At 42.5% G+C, this 27,140-nt stretch overlaps 1 protein-coding gene across 1 annotated transcript in view; it reads left to right on the top strand.

Annotated features, from left to right (window-relative positions):
* GNPAT (glyceronephosphate O-acyltransferase) overlaps positions 1 to 27,140 on the top strand; it is a 105,942-nt gene that overhangs the window by 66,043 nt on the left and 12,759 nt on the right. The window contains exons 4-9 of the mRNA XM_068233392.1: positions 4,082 to 4,211; positions 14,808 to 14,935; positions 18,138 to 18,213; positions 23,859 to 24,010; positions 24,104 to 24,234; positions 26,743 to 26,795. Of these exons, the coding sequence (XP_068089493.1) occupies positions 4,082 to 4,211; positions 14,808 to 14,935; positions 18,138 to 18,213; positions 23,859 to 24,010; positions 24,104 to 24,234; positions 26,743 to 26,795 (670 nt within the window). The remainder of the gene's footprint in view (positions 1 to 4,081; positions 4,212 to 14,807; positions 14,936 to 18,137; positions 18,214 to 23,858; positions 24,011 to 24,103; positions 24,235 to 26,742; positions 26,796 to 27,140) is intronic.

Genomic DNA, 27,140 nt, shown 5'->3' with positions numbered 1-27,140 from the left:
TTGCAATATGACACTATCTTCCTGAGAGTTGATGATTCTGCACAATTTTGTATCATCTGCAAAAATAGCAACATTGCTCACTACTGCATCTACTAGGTCATTAATAAATAAATTGAAGAGCACTGGACCCAGAACAGACCCCTGTGGGACCCCACTGCTAACAGTCTACCATTTTGAGTACGATCCATTGACCACAACTCTTTGTTTTCTGTCCATTAGCCAGTTCCCTATCCATGCACACAAACTCTTCCCCAGTCCTTGCATCCTCAACTTTTGCACCAGACTTCTGTGGGGAACAGTGTCGAAGGCCTTTGCAAAGTCCAAGTATATCACATCTACAGCATTCCCAATATCCATATTAGCATTCACTACCTCATAAAAGCTGAGCATGTTAGTCAAACAGGACCTGTCTTTAGTAAACCCATGTTGATGCTGAGAAATAAGATTATTTTCTACTATGAAGTCATGTATAGTATCTCTTAGTAACCCCTCAAATAGTTTGCATACAACTGATGTTAAGCTTACAGGTCTATAATTTCCTGGATCAGATTTTTTTGCCCTTCTTAAATAATGAAAACGTGGGCTGTACGCCAATCCACTGGGACTCTGCTAGTTGCAAGAGAGTCACAAAAGATAAGATAAAGGGGCTTAGCTATAACTGAACTTAATTCTCTTAGGACCCGAGGATGCATGCCATCCGGGCCAGGTGCCTTGTCTATTTTTAATTTATTTAGTCTTGCCTTTACTTCTTCCTGCGCTAAGTATTTAATATTACAGTTAGAAGATTGAGACTCTTCTGCCTCTGTAATTTGCAACAGTGCTGTTTCCTTTGTGAAGACAGAAGCAAAGAAAGCATTTAATAACTCTGCCTTACCTTGGTCATCCACCATTGAGTTCCCACCCTCATCCTTTAGGATTCCTATACAGTCAACCTTTCTTTTTTTAGAGTTGATGTACTTGTAAAACTTTTTTGGGTTAGATTTGATATCCCTAGCGATTTGATTTTCAGCTTCGATCTTTGCCAGCCTAATTTCTTTTTTACAATTTTTATTGCACTCCTTATAATTGCTTAGTGCAGCCTCAGTCCCCTCCTGTTTTAGGACCTTATAGGCATTCTTTTTCCTCTTCATTTTATCCCTAACCTTTCTATTCATCCATAGAGGCCTTTTTTTATTCCTAGACATTTTGTTTCCATATGGGATATACATACTACAATATTGATTGAGAATACGTTTAAAAGCTTGCCATTTCCCTTCAGTGTCGTCCCCTTGTAGTACATTATCCCAGTTCACCAAACTTAGTGCCTGCCTAATTTGATTGAACTTTGCTTTTCTAAAATTCATAGTTTTAGTGGTCCCGCTGCCCCGTGGCCTATCAGTCACCAGATCAAACGTTATCATGTTGTGATCACTATTTCCCAAATGTTCTTGAACCTGCACATTTGATACATTATCTGGTCTATTAGAAATTATCAGATCCAGTAACGCATTCCCCCTAGTTGGTTCCGTTACCATTTGAGTCAAGTAATTGTCCTGTAGTGCTTCCAGAAATCTGCTGCTTTTACCAGAATGGGTAGCCTCAATACCCCAGTCAATGTCTGGAAAGTTAAAGTCGCCCATAATTATGACCTCGTTTTTACTTGCAGCTTTTTCAATCTGCTGTAGTAATTGCAGTTCTGCAGCTTCATTAATAAGAGGTGGTCTGTAGCATACCCCAATAAGCAATTGGCAACTTTTATTTCCACCATGAATATTTACCCAAACGGACTCCACATCTTCGCAATCTTCCTCCATCTCATCGTTGAGGACAGCTGTAAAAGAATTCTTAACAAAGAGACAAACCCCTCCACCTTTTTTCCCTGTTCTATCCCTCCTAAACACATTGTATCCTTTTAAATTAGCTATCCAGTCATGGCTTTCATCCATCCTTGTCTCGGTTATTCCCACAATGTCATAGCCTTTGTCATTCAGAATGAACTCTAGTTCGTCTATTTTATTTGCAAGGCTCCGAGCATTGGTTACCATGCACTTTATATTTTTACCAACACATTTACCAATTTTGTTTACACGAAATGGGCTACTTGAAGTTTTACCAACCTCCTTAATCTTTACACTGTCCCCACCCCCCTCTTCACCCCCCATAATGTTAGGCTCCCACTGTCTTTTTACCTTATCTTGTCTACATATTGAGACTTTATCCTCCCGCCTCCCCCCAGATCCTAGTTTAAAATCTCCTCCAACCGTTTAGCCATCTTCTCCCCCAATGCAGCTGCACCCTCCCCATTAAGGTGCAGCCCATCCCTGCTGTAGAACCTGTAGCCGACTGCAAAGTCTGCCCAGTTCTCCAGGAACCCAAACCCTTCCTTCCTACACCAATTTCTCAGCCACTTATTTAACTCCCTAAGCTCCCTCTGTCTCTCAGATGTAGCGCGTGGCACTGGCAGTATTTCAGAGAACACCACCTTGGAGGTCCTTGCTTTAAGTTTATCTCCAAGTACCTGAAAATCATTTTTGAGGACCTTCCATCTCCCACTAACTTTGTCATTGGTGCCAATGTGTACCATGACAGCTGGGTTATTACAGGGAAGGACAGATGTAAATAATGCCCTGGCGAATTGATAAGGGGGGGTCTGAGGGCAATCTGAGCGTGTAGGCGGGTGATTGGGTGCCCGCAAGGGGCAGATTAGGGTCTGATCTGATGGGTAACAGTGACAGGTGGTGATGGGGGTGATTGATGGGTGATTGATGGGTAAATAGTGGGTGTTTAGAGGAGAGAATAGATGTAAACGCTGCGCTTGGGTGGTGATCTGATGTCGGATCTGCGGGCGATCTATTGGTGTGGGTGGGTGATCAGATTGCCCGCAAGGGGTAGGTTAGGGGCTGATTGATGGGTGGCAGTGACAGGGGGTGATTGATGGGTGATTGACAGGTGATTGACAGGTGATCAGGGGGGATAGATGCATACAGTACATGGGGTGGGGGGTCTGGGGGGGGTCTGGGGAGAATCTGAGGGGTGGGGGGGTGATCAGGAGGGAGCAGGGGGCATGGGGGGGGGGGATAAAAAAAATAGCGTTGACATATAGTGACAGGGAGTGATTGACGGGTGATTAGTGGGGTGATTGGGTGCAAACAGGGGTCTGGGTGGTGGGCAGGGGGGGGGTCTGATGGGTGCTGTGGGCGATCTGGGGCAGGGGGGGGGGAATCAGTGTGCTTGGTGCAGACTAGGGTGGCTGCAGCCTGCCCTGGTGGTCCCTCGGACACTGGGACCACCAGGGCAGGAGGCAGCCTGTATAATACACTTTGTAAACATTACAAAGTGTATTATACACTTTGTATGCGGCGATCGTCGGGTTAACATCCCGCCGGCGCTTCCGTATGGCCGGCGGGATGTTGCGGCGGGTGATCGGCGCCAGGCGGAGGCGGAGGATCGCGTCACTGATGACGCGATCGCTCCGCCCATGCCCCTACAAGGACCGCCGCCATTTGTCAATACGGCGGTCGTTGCGGGGTCCTCTTCCCGGCCGCCAATTGTATATACGGCGGTCGGGAAGTGGTTAAGGATGGCTTATTTCACCTGCATGGAGAGCTCATATGACCGCATGTTGTCTGCTCACAGCAAAATCTTCCACATGCAAGCACCACACCTCAAATCAACTGTAGGCCTTTTATCGGCTTAATTGATAATGACATAACGATGGACTTGCCCATGCCTGCCCACAAAATAGCCTTTGAGTCATTTCATTGTTCAATGACTTTTAAGCGCCTGAGATGAAGGGATTGTGTTAAAAAAAATGCTTTAGTTGCCTCACATGTTTATGCAATTGTTTTGTTCACCCAACTGAATGAAAGCTGAAAGCCTACACTTCAACTGCATCTGAGTTGTCTCTGTCCAAATATTTAAGGACATAACTGTAGGTACCCCCCTGGGATATGTGTTCAAAATGTAGATGTTTAAGTAAATGTTCCTTTAACATAACCATATCACCATGTTACAAAGTATTCGCTGATTTGCATATCATATCATAAATAAATTATTTTGTGAATCAAAATGCATATTAGGATTTTTTGTTGTATTTTTGCAGTTGGCTCAAGCGATACAGGAGCACCCAGTTGTCCTTTTGCCGAGTCATCGAAGTTACATTGACTTCCTGATGATGTCTTACATATTGTATACTTATGACCTTGCACTTCCTGTCATTGCAGCAGGGATGGGTGAGTAGTAGTATATACACCTTTTCCCTGAAAGCATAATTCTAATTTGCTTTATACATGCAATACTTCCATCTCTCGTGTAACAGGCAACATAAGTAATGCATGTATATAGCACATTATGCAAATTGCGTACATTCTGATAGTCTTAAAGCACACCTGTTGGGAAAAAATAAAAAAGGGGTTGACATGAATAATCTCACACTCCTCTTATAATGTTTGTATAAGTCTGCAAGGAAATATACCGTATATACTCGCAAGCAAGCCAAATTTTTCACCCCCCAAAAGTGGCCCAAAAGTTGGGGGGTCGGCTTGCTTGCGAGTCATGTGCCAGTATCGGTAGGTGGGTGGGTAGGTAGTGCCGCTCCCCCCGCGGCCGCTGCTGCTATTACCTTAGGCGGCGCCGCTTCCTCTATCCCCGTCCTGCTCTGGTAACTAATTCACAGCAGCGCGCCCCTCGGCGGCTGCTGTGTGATGACGGAGGAAACCATAGAGAGCGGCTTCCTGTAGCGGCGATATGTATCGCCGTTACTATGGGAACCGCTCTCTATGGTTTCCTCCGTCATCACACAGCAGCCGCCGATGAGCGCGCTGCTGTGAATTAGTTACCGGAGCAGAACGGGGATAGGGGAAGCGGCGCCGCCTAAGGTAATAGCAGCGGTGGGAGCGGGGAGGGGCACTAACTACCTACCCACTCACCTAGCCATACTGGGCACTATGCTAGCTATACTGGGGCACTATGCTAGCTATACTGGGGCACTATGCTAGCTATACTGGGGCACTATGTTAGCTATACTGGGGCACTATGCTAGCTATACTTGGGGCACTATGCTAGCTATACTTGGGGCACTATGCTAGCTATACTGGGGCACTATGCTAGCTATACTGGGGCACTATGCTAGCTATACTGGGGCACTATGCTAGCTATACTGGGGCACTATGCTAGCTATACTGGGGCACTATGCTAGCTATACTGGGGCACTATGCTAGCTATACTGGGGCACTATGCTAGCTATACTGGGCACTATGCTAGCCATACTGGGCACTATGCTAGCCATACTGGGCACTATGCTAGCCATACTGGGGAACTATGCTAGCCATACTGGGGCACTATGCTAGCTATACTGGGACACTATACTAGCTATACTGGGGCACTATACTAGCTATACTGGGCACTATACTAGCTATACTGGGGCACTATACTAGCTACAGTGGTGTGAAAAACTATTTGCCCCCTTCCTGATTTCTAATTCTTTTGCATGTTTGTCACACTTAAATGTTTCTGCTCATCAAAAAACATTAAAACCATTAGTTAAAGATAACATAATTGAACACAAAATGCAGTTTTAAATAATGGTTTTTATTATTTAGTGAGAAAAAAACTCAAAACCTACATGGCCCTGTGTGAAAAAGAAATTGCCCCCTGAACCTAATAACTGGTTGGGCCAACCTTAGCAGCAATAACTGCAATCAAGCGTTTGAGATAACTTGCAACAAGTTTTTTACAACGCTCTGGATGAATTTTGGCCCACTCATCTTTGCAGAATTGTTGTAATTCAGCTTTATTTGAGGGTTTTCTAGCATGAACTGCCTTTTTAAGGTCATGCCACAACATCTCAATAGGATTCAGGTCAGGGCTTTGACTAGGCCACTCCAAAGTCTTCATTTTGTTTTTCTTCAGCCATTCAGAGGTGGATTTGCTGGTGTCTTTTGGGTCATTGTCCTGCTGCAGCACCCAAGATCGCTTCAGCTTGAGTTGACGAACAGATGGCCGGACATTCTCCTTCAGGATTTTTTGGTAGACAGTAGAATTCATGGTTCCATCTATCACAGCAAGCCTTCCAAGTCCTGAAGCAGCAAAACAACCCCAGACCATCACACTACCACCACCATATTTTACTGTTGGTATGATGTTCTTTTGCTAAAATGCTGTGTTACTTCTACGACAGATTTAACAGGACACGCACCTTCCAAAAAGTTCAACTTTTGTCTCGGCGGTCCACAAGGTATTTTCCCAAAAGTCTTGGCAATCATTGAGATGTTTTTTAACAAAATTGAGACGAGCCTTAATGTTCTTTTTGCTTAAAAGTGGTTTGCGCCTTGGATATCTGCCATGCAGGCCGTTTTTGCCCAGTCTCCTTCTTATGGTGGAGTTGTGAACACTGACCTTAATTGAGGCAAGTGAGGCCTGCAGTTCTTTAGATGTTGTCCTGGGGTCTTTTGTGGCCTCTCGGATGAGTTTTCTCTGAGCTCTTGGGGTAATTTTGGTTGGCCAGCCACTCCTGGGAAGGTTCATCACTGTTCCATGTTTTTGCCATTTGTGGATAATGGCTCTCACTGTGGTTCGCTGGAGTCCCAAAGCTTTAGAAATGGCTTTATAACCTTTACCAGACTGATAGATCTCAATTACAGTACTTTTGTTCTCATTTGTTCCTGAATTTCTTTGGATCTTGGCATGATGTCTAGCTTTTGAGGTGCTTTTGGTCTACTTCTCTGTGTCAGATAGCGCCTATTTAAGTGATTTCTTGATTGAAACAGGTGTGGCAGTAATCAGGGCTGGGGGTGACTACAGAAATTGAACTCAGGTGTGATAAACCACAGTTGTTATTTTTTAACAAGGGGGGCAATTACTTTTTCACACAGGGCCATGTAGGTTTTGAGTTTTTTTTCCTCACTAAATAATAAAAACCATCATTTAAAACTGCATTTTGTGTTCAATTATGTTATCTTTGACTAATAGTTAATGGTTTTTTATGAGCTGAAACATTTAAGTGTGACAAACATGCAAAAGAATAGGAAATCAGGAAGGGGGCAAATAGATTTTCACACCACTGTATACTGGGGCACTATACTAGCTATACTGGGGCACTATGCTAGCTATACTGGGGCACTATGCTAGCTATACTGGGGCACTATGCTAGCTATACTGGGGCACTATGCTAGCTATACTGGGGCACTATGCTAGCAGAGACAATGTAACACCTTGGTCAAACTTCAAAGAAATTGATGAAGAAGTCACATCAAGCATCCTCCTTCACGTCCGCCTAACTACCTGTGACCTAGATCCTGGCCCAACACAGTTCATGTTGAACTGCCCCGACCTGTTCGTACCGGTATTCCTAAAAATTGTTAACTGTTCCTTAAAATCAGGGATATTTCCTGCTTTACTGAAGGAAGCAATCATCAGGCCTCTCCTCAAAAAACCCTCCCTGGACCCAGATGCAATGACCAGCTACAGACCTGTCTCTAACCTTCCCTTTCTGGGCAAGCTAATTGAAAAAGCTGTTTACCTCCAGCTAGAAGCCAAAATCCTACAAAACAACAGTTATGACCCATTCCAGTCTGGCTTCAGGAAACACCACAGCACTGAAACGGCCCTCATCCAAATATGCAACCACCTGCTCATGGCAAGAGACAGAGGAGAGTGCTCCATCCTCATACTGCTAGACCTTTCTGCAGCCTTTGATACAGTTGACCATGACATCTTGATAAACAGGCTACAGGAATACTGCGGCATTGATGGCATAGTTCTTCAGTGGTTCCACTCCTTCTTGAGTGGCAGAACCCACAAAGTGTCTATGGGGCCCTCCCTGTCCACCCCTGTATCACTTAGGTATGGGGTGCCCCAGGGCTCAATCCTCTCTCCCCTGCTTTTCACGATTTACATGTTACCGCTGGGAAAACTAATCCAAAAACATGGCCTGACATACCACTGCTATGCAGACGACACTCAACTATATCTTTCCTTCAAGCCTGGTGTGACAGACCCAACTCTAACTATAAACGCCTGCTTACGTGAACTACAGCAATGGATGAATGACAACTGGCTGAAACTTAATGCAGACAAAACTGAAGTCCTTCTGATAGGAGGGCAGAGCATGATAACAAAACAACTTAACTTGCAGTCTTCACCACTGGGAATAGGAGGCACGGATCTGCGCAGCTCTGATCATGTGCGTAGCCTGGGAGTTCTAATTGATTGGGATTTAAACTTCAGAACTCAAATCTCTGCTGTGGTGAAATCATCCTATTTTCACCTGAAGAACATTGCAAAAATCAAGCACCTCATACCCCCAGAAGATCTGCCAACCTTAGTCCACGCCTTCATCACATCCCGACTGGACTACTGCAATGCTCTCTACACTGGCCTTGCAAAAAAGGTCTTGTACCGACTACAGCTGATACAGAATACTGCTGCCAGACTGCTAACCAACCAACCCCGTCACTGACACATAATGCCAGTCTTGCACTCCCTTCACTGGCTACCTATAGAATGGAGGGTCCTATTCAAGATCGGCCTACTGACATTTAAATCCCTGAATAATTTAGGCCCTGGATACATTAAAGATATGTTGCAGCTGCGTAGCAATCCCCGCATTCTCAGATCAACAGGTTCTAATAATCTAGTCATACCCAGAGTCCACTTGGAAACTTTTGGTCCCAGAGCCTTCTGTCATGCTGCCCCTACGTTTTGGAACTCCTTACCTCAACAGATCAGGACAGCTCCATCCCTGGACGTGTTTAAATCCAGACTGAAAACCCACCTGTTCAGTTTGGCATTTGCAGAAATATAACTTTTGTTGTGTGAATACTTCATCCTACTAATTACTGAATCTGAGAGAGCCTAAGCGCTTTGAGTCCTATGGGAGAAAAGCGCTATAGAAATGTTATTGTATTATTGTATTGTATACTGGGGCACTATGCTAGCTATACTGGGGCACTATGCTAGCCATACTGGGCACTATGCTAGCTATACTGGGCACTTTACTAGCTATACTGGGGGACTACCCACCCATACTGGGCACTTTACTAGCTATACTGGGCACTATACTAGCTATACTGGGTCGCTACCTACCCATACTGGGCACTATACTAGCTATACTGGGCACTTTACTAGCTATACTGGGGGACTACCTACCCATACTGGGCACTTTACTCGCTATACTGGGCACTATACTAGCTATTCTGGGCACTATACTAGCTATACTGGGACACACTGGGGGGATCACGTTGCCAGCATTTCATACCCCCGGCTTATATGGGGGTCAATCATTTTTTCCTGGTTTTTTAGGTAAAAGTTGGGGGGTCAGCTTACATGCGGGTCGGCTTGCTTGCGAGTATATACGGTATCTAGAAAGGTAGACGAGAGAAATACCAAAAACTCTCTTTTAATTCCAATAATTACTGCAAACTAATAAGGAGCAAGAACATGTGAGAACCATCAGCATGGAGGCTGAGAAGGAATAGACCACCACGCTATAATACCACTAGGCTTTATAAGTAGATTTGCTTTTTGGCACATAGTGACATTCCAATCCCTATGGACCTTCATCCTCCTTTCCTAATTCTACTTCTACTAGTTCCTTCCCCAGTTATGCCATAATCTTTTTATTGATCAATCACAAATGGAATGCATTTTATCAAACGGATTAAATAGTATTTGCCAGATCTATGGATGAAGCAGACCAGAGCACAACAAATACAACAGGCATTGTCATTTTAACATGATGCTTTTGCAGGAGAACATTTTTTTTTTATTTTTTTTTTTAATATGATACAGTTCAAGACTGGTTGTGTATTTGCAATTGTATTGACATTATAGATATGACATAATCTTATATGTATGCTTGTATCGCTTATAAAAATTGTGGATATTGGCTTTCTCGCCTTTTGATTTTTCAATACTTTTCATATTTTTTAAAAAGCCCCAGGACAGTACAGGAAGTATCCGACTTATGAACACCCTACTTACTAATGACCCGCCAATGCGAACGGCCTGAAAATGAGAAAATCAATTATTTTTTTTTAAATGTAAAGAACAATGGTTTTTAAAACGGTAATATTACATTTTTCTGCGGTACACTTAGGTCACGGAGGACAGAGATGACTGAGGGGACAGGTGGACACTGAAGGCACAGGCGAACAGAGTTGACAATGGGGGACACTGGAGGCACAGGGGGCATAGAGGCGGTACAGGAGACAGAAATGGCATAGTGTTTCTACTTAAGAACAGATTCAGGTTAAGAACAAACCTACAGTCCCTATCTCGTTTGTTAACCAGGGACTACCTTTAATTCTTGGAAGGGGACTAGAGGGCTGTTTTTTATTAATCTTATTGCTGTACATGGGCACAGATTTGCCTCCCTTAAGGGTCCCATACACTGAGCCGATTAGCCGGCCAATCGATTTGCGGCCGATTTCGATCGATTACAATCAATCTGACATGCTGGAAAATCTAGGTCGATCTGTTGAGATTGCTTATCATTTTGCATTGGACCTAATGGAAATCTGATGGCAAAAAAATGCCAAATAACACAGATATGATCCTATAGTAAGGACTAAAAATTAACTTTTAATAATACATATTAAAATGGACCTTGGCTGCTATAGTTTCAAGACTGATACAGCAACATGAGGGGCTATATAAAGACCTGGTAAGTATGGGAAAACTATCTCAGTATTGCCCTCTCAATGTGGCTAAAAAGAAAAACAATGTGGGGCTGTGGTAAAGTATATGAGGATAAACCCTCAGCAGCCTCCTAACATTGTCACTGAATAAATTTAATACACAACCCCCACCAAGTAACCCGACATGTTTCACTTCCTTAAAGAGACTCTGTAACAAATATGTCATCCTTTTTTCTACCATCCTACAAGTTCCTAAACCTATTCTAATGTGCTCTGGCTTACTGCAGCACTTTCTACTATCACCGTCTCTGTAATAAATCAATGTATCTTTCCCCTGTCAGACTTGTCGCCCTGTGTCTGGAAGGCTGCCAACTCTTCAGTGCTGATCTGTTATGCACACACCCCTCCAGGCCCCTCTATGCACACTCCCGTGTTTGTGTTATTTACATAAGCCAGCAGCGTCTCTGCTCTCTGATATCAGTGAGAGAAGAGAGCTGGCTGACACATACTGAGGAATTACAGACACAGGCAAAGCTGTCTGCAGTAAGAAACAATCAGCCTCACAGCCTGTCACTATTCAGTGGATGAGAGCTGCAGGGGACACAAGGTAAACATACAAATGATCTTTTGAGATTCAAAAGGAAGGCTGTAAACAGCCTGCTTGTGTATGGATGTATTTTCTATGTGTGGACATACTGTACATCAACCTACTTCCTGTTTTGGTGGCCATTTTGTTTGTTTATAAACTTTTTAAAACTGTTTTTGACTACTTTTAATGCGGCGGGGAGCAGCGAAATTGTGACAGAGGGGAATAGGAGATGTTCCCTAACGCACTGGTATGTTTACTTTTGTGCGATTTTTAACAATACAGATTCTCTTTAACCTCTTGACGACCAGCTAACGCCGATTGGCGTAAACTGGTCGTCTGCGGGTTACCATGGAAACGGCCGCTCGATCGAGCGGCCTTTCCATGTCAGTTCACGGAGGGTGTCTCCGTGAACAGCCGGAGAGCCGCCGATGGCGGCTCGCCGGCAAAATGTAAACAGGCGGGGAAGAAATCCCCGCTGTTTACATCATACGGCGCTGCTGCGCAGCAGCGCCGTAAGGCAGATCGGCGATCCCCGGCCTCTGATTGGCCGGGGATCGCTGGCATATGATAGGCTGAAGCCTATCCTTCAATGCGCAGGACGGAAATCCGTCCTGCGCAGCACACAGGGGAAGGGAGAGGGAGGGAGCTGGCGAGAGGGCTGAAAGCGCTGCGGAGGGGGGCTTTGAAGAGCCCCCCCCGCTAAGCAACTGCAGCCGGCGGCGATCAGACCCCCCCAGCAGGACATCCCCCTAGTGGGGAAAAAAGGGGGGTAGTCTGATCGCCCTGCTGCACTGCTGATCGGTGCTGCGGGCTGTAGAGCCCACGCAGCACTGATCAGTGTAACATCCCCTGGTCGGCAAGTGGTTAAGGGAAGCTTTTTCAAGGTAAATATTAAAAGTGAAAAGTGCTAATCATAGTTATAAGGTGCATAAATACATTCAGAAAAACAATAAAATCAGTGCATAGTATAGCATTATGACTATATAGTAGCAGCCATGAAAGCATGACCTTCCTGCAGTCCTTTTATACTTCAAATGAGGTCTGCTGGAAGGAAGCAGGACACACCCTGACACTCCCCCCTCCATGTTGTCCAGGATTGGCCATGAAGGCCGTCAATCAAGAAACTCACCAATCAACAATGAATGTCATAATAAACATGGCAGATAAAAAAAAAAAAAAATTAAAAAAAAAACGGCTGCAGATACTAATATTGCTATATTTTCCCAATGTTATGCTTTGCCTATTTGTAACTCTGTTATGTTTCTACCTCCTATACATCGCTATACCAGTGTTGTTGCTAGGTGATCCTGGAGTCCATACTAGGATAATGATGGTGGGCCTGTTTGTTTGCGTTTACACTCCCGCCCCTCTGTGATACGCATCTCTAGCACACATGCATGCGGCCACAGAGACTCCTCACTGAGCCCATTGCCGTCTGTGATGACGCAGCGTCGCGTATATGCAGCCGTTTTGACGCATCCGATTGGTCAGAAAGATGGTCTGGTCTGCAACAAGGCAGCACTTTGGCTAAAGAGAACGGTGATCACATGATGCAGTTGGTATAAATGGGAAATGAGTATTTGCGATCCTGCAGTATTCAGCATTATAATTAGTGCTTCCAGTTTACAATGCCTGGTTTGATTATCATCCTCTAAATAATATATGTATATATATATATATATATATATATATATATATATATATATATATATATATATATATATATATATATATATAATATATCTCAAATTAGGCAGGGTGATTCAGTATTATCCACTTTCTTTTTTTTTTTTTTTTTTTTTAATCTAGGTTTATTATGACATTCATTGTTGATTGGTGAGTTTGTTCATTGACGGCCTTCATGGCCAATCCTGGACAGCATGGAGTGGGGGAGTGTCGGGTGTGTCCTGCTTCCTCCCAGCAGCCCTCATTTGAAGTATAAAAGGACTGCAGGAAGGTCATGCTTTCATGGCTGCTACTATATAGTCATAATGCTATACTATGCACTGATTTTATTGTTTTTCTGAATGTATTTATGCACCTTATCACTATGATTAGCACTTTGCACTTTTAATATTTCCCTTGAAAAAGCTTCCCTTAAGGAAGTGAAACATGTCGGGTTACTTGGTGGGGGTTGTGTTTTAATTTATTCCGTGACAATGTTAGGAGGCTGCTGAGGGTTTATCCTCATATACTTTACCACAGCCCCACATTGTTTTTCTTTTCAGCCACATTGAGAGGGCAATACTGAGATAGTTTTCCCATACTTACCAGGTCTTTATATAGCCCCTCATGTCGCTGTATTAGTCTTGAAACTTTAGCAGACAAGGTCCATTTTAATATGTATTATTAAAAGTTTATTTTTAGTCCTTAGTATAGGATCATATCTGTGTTATTTATCCTAAATCACGCTTCTGTGTTGTTTATTTGGCAAAAAAATGCCATCAGATCGATTTTCAATAGATTTAATACTGAAATCTATTGGAAATCTGTTCCTAGTAAAAAAATGTTCCTAAACACATCAGATAGATCAGAAATCTATCTGATGATCTATCTGCTGCTAATCGAACGAGTGTATGGCCACCTTAGGGTACGCAAGAATGTCTGTTGATTTTCCTGAAACATGTGACCTTCCATTTATTTTACAGTACGTGAATGCAAAAGATGCTATATGATTGGGTGTTATGGGCAGCAGGCACTAATACTTTCCACACGAGGGCCTGGGTTGTATTTCTATTTATAAAGAATACTTGATTTAGTCCTGTGTACCGGGAATATAACTTGACTACAGATGTTGACATTTGGCTAATGAGAGCAATGATGGAAGCAGGCACAATTTATGACTCGGGCTAAAGTCTTATTGCATAAATTGCAATAAGTCAAATTGTCAAATCTTATTGTAAAATTGAAAAAAAAATTTAGAATAAAAAATTGTATTGAAGACTGTTATGGAGAGAAAGGATGGCAACATGGACAGTGTTTTCACAGGTTTGCTTCACTGCCTTGGATTTGAACACCGGTTCACTTGAAATTGAGAAAATCCCCTCTAGGTCACCAACATGTAAGAAGTTAAGCAAACTTTTTGCATGTTTTGGAGGCATTAAGATATTCTACTCCAATGAGTTTGGCATAAGATATTCTAACAGACATGCCATAATCCAATAATCACAGTAAGAAATGTCATGGTATTGTTATGTAAGGAAAGCAAGAGTTTGCTTTCTTAAAACAGAAAGCATTTGCGATAATTCAGGTTGGAGTGAGCTTGAGATGTATCCCAGTGCATCCCTGCTGAATATATGCAATTAACCATTGTTGCCCTTAGAACCTAAACACCCCTCCAGAACCGCTGGAATGCAATGTAGTAAGGGGGCTTTTAGGACCATTGTAGCCCCTCACACACTCCAGTGAGTTCTGGTTCACTATGAGCTTGCTGGGTAGTCTGTACCTATTGTTATGTAAGTTGTATAAACTATGATTTTTATTTATTTTTTTAAAAAGAACCATTCTAACATTCTCTACTTTGTAGTTTTGTATAGTCATTTTCAGAACATGAATTAAGTTGATGTATCAGCCTGGTTTCTTGTGTTTATTTTATTTTTAAGATTTCATGGGTATGAAAATAGTTGGTGAGCTGCTCCGTATGTCTGGTGCCTTCTTTATGCGACGCACTTTTCGAGGAAACAAACTGTACTGGGCAGTGTTTGCGGAGTATGTAAAGACTATGATTCGGGTCAGTATAACATTTAATCTTATTATTACAGTGGAAAACTGCAGAAAATCATTACTGAGAGACAGTGTTGTTGTGGACAGTGCCGAGCTGGGTGTTGTATACTATACCACTGTTTCTCATTTTTATATTGAGAGACAGTAAACCTCTTAAAAAAAAAAAAAAAAAAAAAAAAGAGAGAGAGAGAGAACCGAGGTGGGTTTGAAGAATGCTATTAGGACACAGAGGCTGGTTCTGCATGCTATCACCAGCCTCTGTGTCTGTATAGTGTCACCCCCAGGCCCCCCCCCCCCCTGCACTCTGCTATCCCCCATGAAAAAAAAAAGCCATGCACCTTGCCGCTAGCTGGCTGTTTACCTTAATGCTGCCAGTCACCGCAGCTCTATATTGTGGGTCTTGGCCTGCGCCTCTTCCCTCCCCCGCCTCTGTAAGGTGATTGGAGGAAAGGGAAGCAGGCGGGGAGCGGCGATATAGAGGAGGCGGGGGAGCGGGTTAGCTTTTAGGAAGCTCCTATAAATCCTTTTTACACATGCCCTGAAAGCCAGACACAAACAGAACCGTACCTCTAGCCTATACATTTTAACAGGGTTGTGGAGTTGGAGTCGTGGCAGTTTTGGGCACCTGGAATCGGAGTCGTTGATTTCATAAACTGAGGAGTCTGAGTCGAATGATTTTCGTAAAAAATCCACAGCCCTGATAAGTATTAGACTTAAGCTACGTACACACATGCGACAACCATCGTTCGTTGTCAACGCCGAACGAACTTTTAATTGATGAAAGAACGACCTAAGTAAAGTTAGTTTTAAAAGGTGTATAACGATCAGATCGTTAGAACAAACGTTACATCACGTAAAAGCAACTATTGCGCCTGCGCATAAAAATGAAAAGTTCCATAGAGAAATAGTGAAATGCGCATGTCATGCCTAGTACGAACGACCGTTTCCAACGATGTATTACTTTTGCAAACGATCGTCGTTGGAAAAAATCCGCCAAGCTAGATCGTTCGTTTTTAACGATCTAGCTCGTCTGTCGTTAGACTTAATGATCGTTGGTTGCTTTTTTTTAAACTATCGTCGTTTGAAACGATCGGGGAATGATCGTTTCAAACAACTATAGTCGCATGTGTGTACACACCTTAAGGAGTCGGAGCCATTTTGGGTACACGGAGTGGTGGTTTCATAAACTGAGTCGGAAGATTTTTGTACCGACTCCACAGCCCTGCATTTTAACCCCTTCAGGACCACAGGCTTTACCCTCCCCTAAAGATCAGGCCATTTTTTGTAAAATAGGCCATTTCAGCTTTAAGGAATCGCTGCAGGGCCACACAACACAGGACACAGCACACACTTCAGCCTATGACAGCCGATCATCGCCGAGACTCTGGAGGGGACAGCCGTGTCACACGCTGTATACAGTAATTAGATGGCGGTTTTGCCCCTGGGAGACTCCGCCTACCAAGCAGGAGATGTGTGCGCGATTTCCTGCAAAACGAAGCCCCAGGACTTTATGCCGATCAGCATTAAGCGGTCCTGTGGCTGACGCCACAGCCACGCCCGTCGGCAAGCAGTTAAAGAGCCATTCTAATCCCACATACATAGAGCGGTTTCTGCTCCTCATCAGTTCTTGCCATGGATTAATATGGCTCTATGAGCTGAGGCTTGGAGTGAATACTATGGAATACTCAAATAGCTAGAGTCAGCTGGATAGTGTACTTGTTAAGGCTTTTGCCTTTGATGCAGGGTTTGAATCCTTGCTAAAGCCAGTATGTAAAACAGTAAGGAGTCTTTGGGCAAGACTCCCTAATGATCCACAGCACTGAAGCACACAGCTGGTAGCAAGTAGCACACAGCAATATTACAAGTACTTAAGCAGCAAAGTACTGCAGGTTGCGCAGTTAGCACGACCAGCAATGCATGGGTAATGTGAGCATTGCTATTGTAGCAAGTGTTGAGAAGGTATCATAACGTGCGTTACCCATGTGCTGAGGGTCACCCTAATAGTTGTAATATTGTCATGCATGGTTTGTGCATCAGGCCCTCAGTTCTTTACTAAAGATAAACATGACTTGTATGAGCACAACCATATGGCTTTTTTATTTTTTTTTAAACCACTGGCTGATAATACATTTCTACCTAATGGGTAGAGATACAAAACTTGGGCACAAATGCTCCGAAGTGCGTGTTAGGCTTGTTTGCATAACAAGTGACAAACCTAAACCAATACAGGTATGATTAGCACCAGCCTCAATATTTTTATACTACTTGTGTCAACAGTGGTACCAGTTTAGGTTTCAGCAGATGAAGCCCTGGGCAACTGCTAAGTTGCCTCTACAGTATAATGGCCCTTAGTTACCCAGTGTTTGCTGCAGGAGGAAATGGTATCTAAACGAAATGGTCAGTCGAGCTTCCCCCTCGCCCCAACAACACAGATGCAGTGTGATTTTTGCATGGCAGTATAGACATACTATGCTATTGCTAGTGTTTACAGCCACACCTTATTGAATGAAATATAGAAAGTTTACAAGATAAATATGAGCAGTGTATAATTATACCCCTACATCCCAGAATTTGCATTGTGTACCACATGTTGACTGCAACAAAAAAAATAGTATTGCACTTAAAAACATTTGCTTTTATTGCTAGATAAAAAAAATTTCTGCTTTGCAATACTTTTTTGACCAAAAGCAAAATAACATAAATGTGATTTTCGGGAGAAAATGTCTCTAATTTAGTGGTAGTATAGAGCAGTGTTTCTCAAACCTGTCCTTGTGACTACTCAACGGTGCATTTTTTGCAGGCAAACTCACCTACACACAGGTGGGATAATTTGTTTCTTAACTACGGGCTGAGAGTCTCAATCCACCAAGCTGAGACCCTAATTACCCCCGCCTGTGCATAGTGAAGGTTGCCTGCAAAACATGCACCATTGGCTAGTCACGAGGACAGGTTTTGGAAACACGGTTAGGCTCCCTGCACACTGCAAATCCGTTTTGTGATTCCGTTTCCGATATTCAATTCCGATTTTCCCTGAATACATTCAACAGAAAAACGGATCAAAAAATGCATCATGCAGTAAAGATTAAAAATCGGAATCGGATGTAAAAAACGATTAAAAAGCGGAATCGCATGCAGTGTGCAGGGAGCCTTATAGAGGCTGGCAGTGTCTGTTATTTAATTTTTTCACAACTGAATCATCTCGTCTACAGATTGGATATGCCCCAGTGGAGTTTTTTGTAGAAGGCCAAAGAAGTAGGACCTGCAAGACCTTAAACCCAAAGTTCGGTATGTGCAGTCCTTTTCATCTCAGTATATTTGGCTTATAGTTAGTGGTGTGAAAAACTATTTGCCCCCTTCCTGATTTCTTATTCTTTTGCATGTTTGTCACACTTAAATGTTTCTGCTCATCAAAAACCGTTAACTATTAGTCAAAGAAAACATAATTGAACACAAAATGCAGTTTTAAATGATGGTTTTTATTATTTAGTAAGAAAAAAAGCTCAAAACCTACATGGCCCTGTGTGAAAAAGAAATTGCCCCCTGAACCTTATAACTGCTTGGGCCACCCTTAGCAGCAATAACTGCAATCAAGCGTTTGCGATAACTTGCAACGAGTCTTTTACAGCGCTCTGGAGGAATTTTGGCCCACTCATCTTTGCAGAATTGTTGTAATTCAGCTTTATTTGAGGGTTTTCTAGCATGAACTGCCTTTTTAAGGTCATGCCACAACATCTCAATAGGATTCAGGTCAGGACTTTGACTAGGCCACTCCAAAGTCTTCATTTTGTTTTTCTTCAGCCATTCAGAGGTGGATTTGCTGGAGTGTTTTGGGTCATTGTCCTGCTGCAGCACCCAAGATCGCTTCAGCTTGAGTTGACGAACAGATGGCCGGACATTCTCCTTCAGGATTTTTTGGTAGATAGTAGAATTCATGGTTCCATCTATCACAGCAACCCTTCCAGGTCCTGAAGCAGCAAAACAACCCCAGACCATTACACTACCACCACCATATTTTACTGTTGGTATGATGTTCTTTTGCTGAAATGCTGTGTTACTTCTACGCCAGATGTAACGGGACACGCACCTTCCAAAAAGTTCAACTTTTGTCTCGTCGGTCCACAAGGTATTTTCCCAAAAGTCTTGGCAATCATTAAGATTTTTTTTAGCAAAATTGAGACGAGCCTTAATGTTCTTTTTGCTTAAAAGTGGTTTGCGCCTTGGATATCTGCCATGCAGGCCGTTTTTGCCCAGTCTCTTTCTTATGGTGGAGTTGTGAATACTGACCTTAATTGAGGCAAGTGAGGCCTGCAGTTCTTTAGATGTTGTCCTGGGATCTTTTGTGGTCTCTCGGATGAGTTTTCTCTGCGCTCTTTGGGTAATTTTGGTTGGCCGGCCACTCCTGGGAAGGTTCATCACTGTTCCATGTTTTTGGCATTTGTGGATAATGGCTCTCACTGTGGTTCGCTGGAGTCCCAAAGCTTTAGAAATGGCTTTATAACCTTTACCAGACTGATAGATCTCAATTACTTTTGTTCTCATTTGTTCCCGGAATTTCTTTGGATCTTGGCATGATGTCTAGCTTTTGAGGTGCGTTTGGTCTAATTCTCTGTTATAGATAGTTCCTATTTAAGTGATTTCTTGATTGAAACAGGTGTGGCAGTAATCAGGCCTGGGGGTGACTACAGAAATTGAATTCAGGTGTGATAATCCACAGTTAAGTTATTTTTTAATAAGGGGGGCAATTACTTTTTCACACAGGGCCATGTAGGTTTTGAGGTTTTTTTTCTCACTAAATAATAAAAACCATCATTTAAAACTGCATTTTGTGTTCAATTATGTTATCTTTGACTAGTAGTTAACGGTTTTTGATAAGCAGAAACATTTTTATTTTTTTTAAATATACCAAGTTTATTGAGAGTTCAGCAGCAAGAAAAAGTACAAACTGCAGGTGACACCCCGCAAAGAGTGCATAGAAATAACATTCATTATTTAGCCAGAGGCATTCGTCACATCAGGATAAAATACAAACACTCATTACAGGGAGAGCTGAAAACTTATGAAGTAACCTAACAACAAGCTTGGCATGTTAACTGTAGAGTAGCAGTTTTCGGATAATCTATAGTTTTAACGAAGAACATTAAAACATTTCAGTGCAACATAGCGCCATTTACCCAGGGACAAGCAGAAAAGGGCCTGTCCAGGTAGAAAAATGGCGAAAAACATTTTGCTTGGCAGTATCCGATCTCAGAAAAATAAGTATAGATAGCTTATACATTTAGAGGGTGATTTGGCATGTTCAGGTTTTAGTATATCTGGAATTAATCCACTCAAACCATATATTTTCGAATTTGGCAGAGGCACTTCTACGCTGGTACATGGCCCTGCGGTATGGTAACACTATATTAACCGATTTAATCCAATCTGTGCAAGTGGGAACCATGGGTGTTATCCAGTTTTTAGTAAGCTGTTTACGAGCCAAGTGTAAAACTTCTAATGCAAATTGTTTGTGATATTTACTAGGTAGGGTGACTGAGAAAATATTTAGAAGACATGTTTTGGCATCACAAACAAGAGGGCATCCCATGTGGTCATTCATAAATTTGATTATCTGCTTCCAAAAGGTGTTTACACGCGGGCATGACCATGTCATGTGTATAAAAGTACCTCTGCCATCTCGACATTTAGGGCAGAAATCATCAACGCCTGGTTTGAATTTAGATAATCGTACAGGGGTAAGGAAGGCTCTATGAAGTATATATAGATATAGTAAGTGATCAGGTAGGTATGGAGAGACCTTAACAACACTAGAGATGGTATCATCCCAATTATCTTCGGAGACATCACCTATTTTCCTATTCCAGAAAATGCGTTTCTAATGAATACGATGAGTGGCGTCAGGCGCAATAAGTTCACTGTATAGAAGAGTAATCAGCTGTTTGGAGGAAGCGTCTTTAATTATGTCTAGAATGGGAGAGTTTACAAATTCTTTGGGAAAGTTGTCAAACTGAGCATTAAGGGCGTGTCGTAGGCCCAGATATCTAAGGTAGGCTGATTGTGGGAGGTCAAATTCTACTATTAGCTGATCAAAGGTTTTAATTATCCCCCCCAAAAAGAGTTGATGCAGAAATCTAACACCTTTATTGAACCACCAGTCAGCATCCGAGAGTCCACTGAGTTCTTTTAAGTTTTGGTTCTCCCAGAGAGGGGTGAGTCGGAAGGATACTTCAGTACGCAGTGTGTGATGGGAGCAATCCCAAACCTTAAGTATTTCCTTCAAAGTAGGAGGGAGGGATTGTAGCCCACCCACTCCCTTAAATCCTTTAAGTGTATTATAGTAGGGGTCCTTATTTCGATAAGGGAGCACGGAGAATATATTATTTTGGAGAGTTGATTTTCCTTCCCTGAACCCGTCGTAGAGATGTGATAGTTGAGAAGCAAGATAATACAGATAGCAGTTAGGGACTGCAATGCCACCTAGGTCTTTTGGCTGCTGTAGAACAGGGAGAGAAAGGCGATGTCTTTGCTTGGCCCATATAAAACAGGCTAATTGGGAGTGTAGTCTCGAGAAAACCGATGAATGGAAAAAAACTGGAAAGTGCCAGGATACATATAAAATTTTAGGTAGGATAATCATTTTAAATAGATTGGCACGTCCGGTAGCATTTAAAGGAAGTTTTTCCCATGCTTTAAGTTTAGCACTCGTTTGAATTAATAATGGGTCTAGATTCAAGGAAATAAAATCTCCAGGTGATCTCGAGACCACAATACCCAAGTATCTGAAAGAGCTCACCCACTGCAGAGGGGTAGAGAGGTGTTGTTGGGCTGGTGGGAAGGAGTCAACTGGCATAAGAGATGATTTGGCCCAATTGATTCGGAGACCTGAATAGGAGCCATATTGGTTAATTAACTGCAGTGCTTGTGTAAGTGAGTCACCCGGGTCAGACAGGTAGATCAGCATATCGTCAGCGTAAAGGCTGATTTTATCGACCATATCCCCTTTAGTCCAACCCCGAATTTTATTTTCTGCCCGAATTATGGCTGCTAAAGGTTCGACAGCAAGGTCAAAAAGGAGTGCAGAGAGGGGGCACCCCTGTCGGGTGCCTCGGGGAAGGGTGAATGGAGTGGAGAGCCATCCGTTGACTTTTACTCGTGCCACCGGGTTAGTATATAGGAGTTTTACCCAGCTAATGAAAGAGGGACCAAATCCGAGTCTGTGCAGGACCGCAAACAGGAAATCCCATTCCACAGTGTCAAAAGCCTTTTCGGCGTCGAGGGATACCACTCTAGTGCCAACCTCGTCATATTGGGTCTGTAAGTTGAGAAAGAGGCGACGTAGGTTGAGTGCTGTAGAGCGGTCCGGCACAAACCCAGACCGGTCCCTGTGTATCAAGGAGCATGAAACTGTACTAAGGCGGCGTGCAAGAATAAGCAGAAACATTTAAGTATGACAAACATGCAAAAGAATAAGAAATCAGGAAGGGGGCAAATAGTTTTTCACACCACTGTTATGTTTGTTAAAAAAAAAAAAAAGTAATACTTTGCAGCAGTGTTGAATTGCAGGGTTGTTTTAATGTTTAGTAATTTGCTTTTAAACATCTATATAAAGTTGCTCTTAAAGCCTGTCACCATACATAGGGTGTGATGCACGAAGCAGCAGTAAAATTGCCATGCTCAGGATATCCATGGTAATACCAGTATTAAATCAGGGGAGCTGTGTTTCCCTAATAGTTCAATATGCACATTGCTATGGTAATGTACAGCATGGCGATTTACCACAGTTTTGCAGTGCGCTCTATGCACACAACATTTTTACCGCTGCTTTGTAGGAAAGAGCAAAAACGCCTCCGACTGTCTTGCGAAAATTTCGGGTTGTACAGAAAATTTTTGGGTAAACCAATTTAGGGAGTTCCATTAAAGTAGGATTGCACTCAAAATTAAATTTTTGCCCTATTGCATGAAACACAGTAAAAAATGAACATGAAACACTATAAGACTACTCTGGTGGTGGCAGTGGCTGGATAGTGTACTGGTTAAGGGCTCTGCCTCTGACATGGGAGACCAGGGTTCAATTCTCGGCTCTTCCTGTTCAGTAAGCCAGCACCTATTCAGTAGGAGACCTTGGGCAAGTCTCCCTAACACTGCTACTGCCTATAGAGCGCGTCCTAGTGGCTGCAGCTCTGGCGCTTTGAGTCCGCCAGGAGAAAAGCGCGATATAAGTGTTTGTCTTTATCTTTTTGTCTTTTAATGTCATTTCAATGCATATTTCCACTACAGTAAAGCTAACTGATATAATGCAGGCTGCAGGACAAATTATCAGATTGACTCCTAATTAAGTAATCGGTAAACAAATACGCACGCACTCACGATTTCAGAGTTCCGGGTGATGCAAGTCTAGATCGTCTCCCCTGTAGTGTTGGCTGCTTCTCGCATAGAGCCCAAACAGAGGAGCAGGAAGTGCAGAGCACCAACTGCTTCCAGCCTGGGGGTCAGTTGATAGAAGACTCTTGGGGTCCTTATGGATGCTAAGGGCCTGGGGCAATTCCCCCCTTATACTATATAGTAGTTCCGGCCCTGCTAACATTCCTATTTTTATCACAGATGCTGGCATCTTTACTGCTGGAAAGGTGTATAACTGCTTTTATCTCATTTCTGTGAGATTAACTCAATTGAGTTCTCTGTGGAAGAAAGGCAAATGACATTGCCATGGCAGTACATCACAGAAGTGGTGGGGCTACATACTAATATCTTGCTATATATAGACATAAGTGTTTCTGCCCCAGAAACCAGAATAATTAAGGCAGAAATGGGTATCCTGAATAATTTCTTACAATCTGTTATGTGTCATCAGTGTTCCTTTAAAAAGTTATTCATTGTGTATGCATATGATATGTTTTGGAAGTCGATGTGTGTAATATTTTGAATTCTTGCAGGCCTTCTTAGTGTGATCATGGAGCCATTTTTCAAAGGAGAAGTATTTGATACATATCTTGTACCAGTCAGCATTAGCTATGAGCGGATACTAGAAGAGTCTCTTTATGCTTATGAGCTTCTTGGAGTGCCTAAACCTAAAGAATCTACATCAGTAAGATTTTAAGGTTTTTTTTTTCCCCCATCTCCTCTTGTTTTTAACCTTATTTGTTATATATTTAATTTCCTTGGTGTTGCTTTCTTCCAGGGCTTGATAAAAGCCAGAAAAATTCTCAGTGAAAACTTTGGAAGTATTCATGTATTTTTTGGGAAGCCCATGTCATTGCGGGCAATGGCCTCAGGAAGACTGGACCGATCTCAATATAATCTCCTTCCCAGGTATTCTTATGTTTTATGTCCTAATCCTTAGCAAGAATTTGGTATTATTGAAAAGGATGGCCTCTGCCATTCTCCATTGGAGGGACACATACTTGGCCAGTTTTGTTGAGGCAGAAAAGAAAAACAAAATGATTCTCTCCATGTTGATGCTACATTGCAATGCTTTTAGGAAACTGCTGTAATGACTTGACCAGTCCCAGGTTTGTTAATCTCTTCTGGATGGTGGTGAATGAAATCTACATACTGTTTGTGGCCGCTTATTCCTGCTAGGGGGTAGCTTTCACACACCGCCAACCTCCTGTCCATGTCGCTGCACTCCCTTGCCCTGTGGTCATGTTGACAGTAGAGCTTCCATATATCGGTCCAATTTCATTGGCTTCAGACCCCGATATTGCTGTGAGCCAGTCACAGCAATCACATGTCTTAAAGAGACACTGAAGCGGAAAAAAAATTATGATATTATGATTTGTATGTGTAGTACAGCTAAGAAATAAAACATTAAGATCAGATACATCAGTCTAATTGTTTCCAGTACAGGAAGAGTTGAGAAACTCCAGTTGTTATCTCTATGCAAACAAGCCATTAAGCTCTCCGACTAAGTTATGCTGGGAATACACGTTAAGTTTTTACTTTAGATAGATGGGTTCGATAGATAAATTCCAACCCGTCGGATCTGGTCGATTCTACTTTCGTTTCGATTCTCCTCATTCAAGTGAATGTAAATTGATAAGAAAAGATAAGGAACTGAGAGGAGAATCGAGCAGTGAATCGAGAGTAGAATCTATCGAAAGCGAAAACGACTGCAAAAACGAACGCAAAAACGCATCGTGTATTCCCGGCATTAGTCATGGAGAGGGCTGTTATCTGACTTTTATTATCTCAACTTTAAGTAAACTGTTTACTTTTTCTCTGCTAGAGGAGAGGTCATTACTTCACAGACTGCTCTGAAAGACTCATTTTGAATACTGAGTGTTGTGTAATCTGCACATATTAGAGAATGATGCAATGTTAGAAAAAACACTATATACCTGAAAGTAATAGTATGAGAATATTTTCTTTGCTGCTAATCTTCTAGTAATTATTCATAGTACACAACCAATTCACTATATCATATTTTTTTTTCGCTTCAGTGTCTCTTTAATAGAGCATGGACGGCTCTGGTCTTAGAGGGGCCAGTGCCATCTGTTCTATAAGTGCTTGAAAAAGCACTTATTTGCCACAACGCAACAAGGTTCACATACGGTAACCTGTTTGGACCATAGGCCTGACAACATTCTGTGGGAGGGGTTTCACCACAATTTCAGTCATACAGATGTCCCTGATGATCTATTCGAGAGAAGGTAAAGATTTCTTGTGGGAAAGGGGGTATCTGCTTCTGATTGGGATGAAGTTCAAACCTTAGTTAAAGTTCCTCTTTAAGTTTACTGAGATCACTTTTTGATTCTGCGCACACGTATAAAAAAATGTTTCTAACTGTCAAGCATGCAATATCTTCTTTTGTGCATAGAACTCTCAGTAACGAACATTCTGCACAGATCACCTGGCAGAAGTAAAGATGTCACCACCAGTGAAATTTCAGAATAAAATCAGGGAGAGGAAAGATTTTACATTGGGCAAACACTGAACTAAATAATACAGTTTTGTAAAAAATAAGCAATTTTATTCATTGTTGTTTTCACTACAGTTCCTCTTAAAGAAAAGCGTTAGACACATAGCAGAATCTAATGAATTATTTAAAATGTCCATTTTGTGTTTTTTTAACATTTAAAGCTTTATTGGAAGAATATTTTACAATACAATAATAATCATAAAGCATAGCATAATATCCATAACTATTGAGTAGTATAAACATCAAATTTCGCATATCAAAACAAATTTAAAGTTTTACAACATCTATTAAGATATATATTTTCCAGGCTATTCTCTTTATTATGTCTTAATGAGCAGTGTTTGGTTGTATCAGTTTCTTCTATCTCTTGGAGAGGAGTTGAGAGTTAAGGTCCGTACACACGCTGGACTGGAGGCAACGACGAGTCCGTCGTTACCTCCCGCTGTGTAGGCGTGCCAACGACAGTCCGGCGTGTGTACGCACTGTCGGCGGACTGATACGGCCGTTTCAGAGCGATCCGCCCGGCGTACACACGCCGGACTGTCGTTGGCACGCCCACCCAGCGGGAGGTAACGGAAGACTCGTCGTTGCCTCCAGTCCGGCGTGTGTACGGACCTTTAAAGTGGGAAGAAGAGAGAGGGATAGAACAAGAATAAAAGGAAAAAGAAAAGATAGTGTAATGGGATGGGGGAAAGGGAGGAGGAAAGGGGGGGAGGGAGAAATGTCTGGATCATCGACATGTTCATGCCACCTCAATACATACGAGAGGGATCCTATGTCACCAAGGCTTTGTAGTCATCTGAGTATTTGAACAGCTCCCACCCTGCCCAGGTAAGTGTGAACTGCTCTGTCCTGTCTTGTGATAGGATAATTTCTTCCATTTGTGCTATTTTATCTAGTCTGTGTAGCCACTGGATAACCGTAGGAGGATCTTGTTGTTTCCAGAGGAAAGGTATTGTAGCACGGGCAGCGTTTACGAAGTGTATAAGGATAGATTTTTTTGTAATATTTTAATGGGAATTGGCCTGAGTGGAGTAGGAAGAATTCTGGGGTCATTGGGACTTTCTCAGAGGATATTTTCTCTGTCCATTTATGAACTTGTGTCCAAAAGTCAGTGAGATTTGGGCATTGCCAAAAGATATGGAATATGTTAGCTCCTGAGGAGCCACATCTCCAACAGACGTCTTGTACCCCTGGGGTATATTTAGATAAGATGGCTGGGGTCTTGTACCATTGCGTGAGGATCTTATATCCTTGTTCCTGTGTAGTAACGTTAAGGGAGCCCTTATGGTTTAGT

Source organism: Hyperolius riggenbachi, chromosome 4, assembly GCF_040937935.1.
Source record: "Hyperolius riggenbachi isolate aHypRig1 chromosome 4, aHypRig1.pri, whole genome shotgun sequence".
Lineage (NCBI taxonomy): Eukaryota > Metazoa > Chordata > Amphibia > Anura > Hyperoliidae > Hyperolius > Hyperolius riggenbachi.
This window is presented reverse-complemented; position numbering and strand designations above follow the sequence as displayed.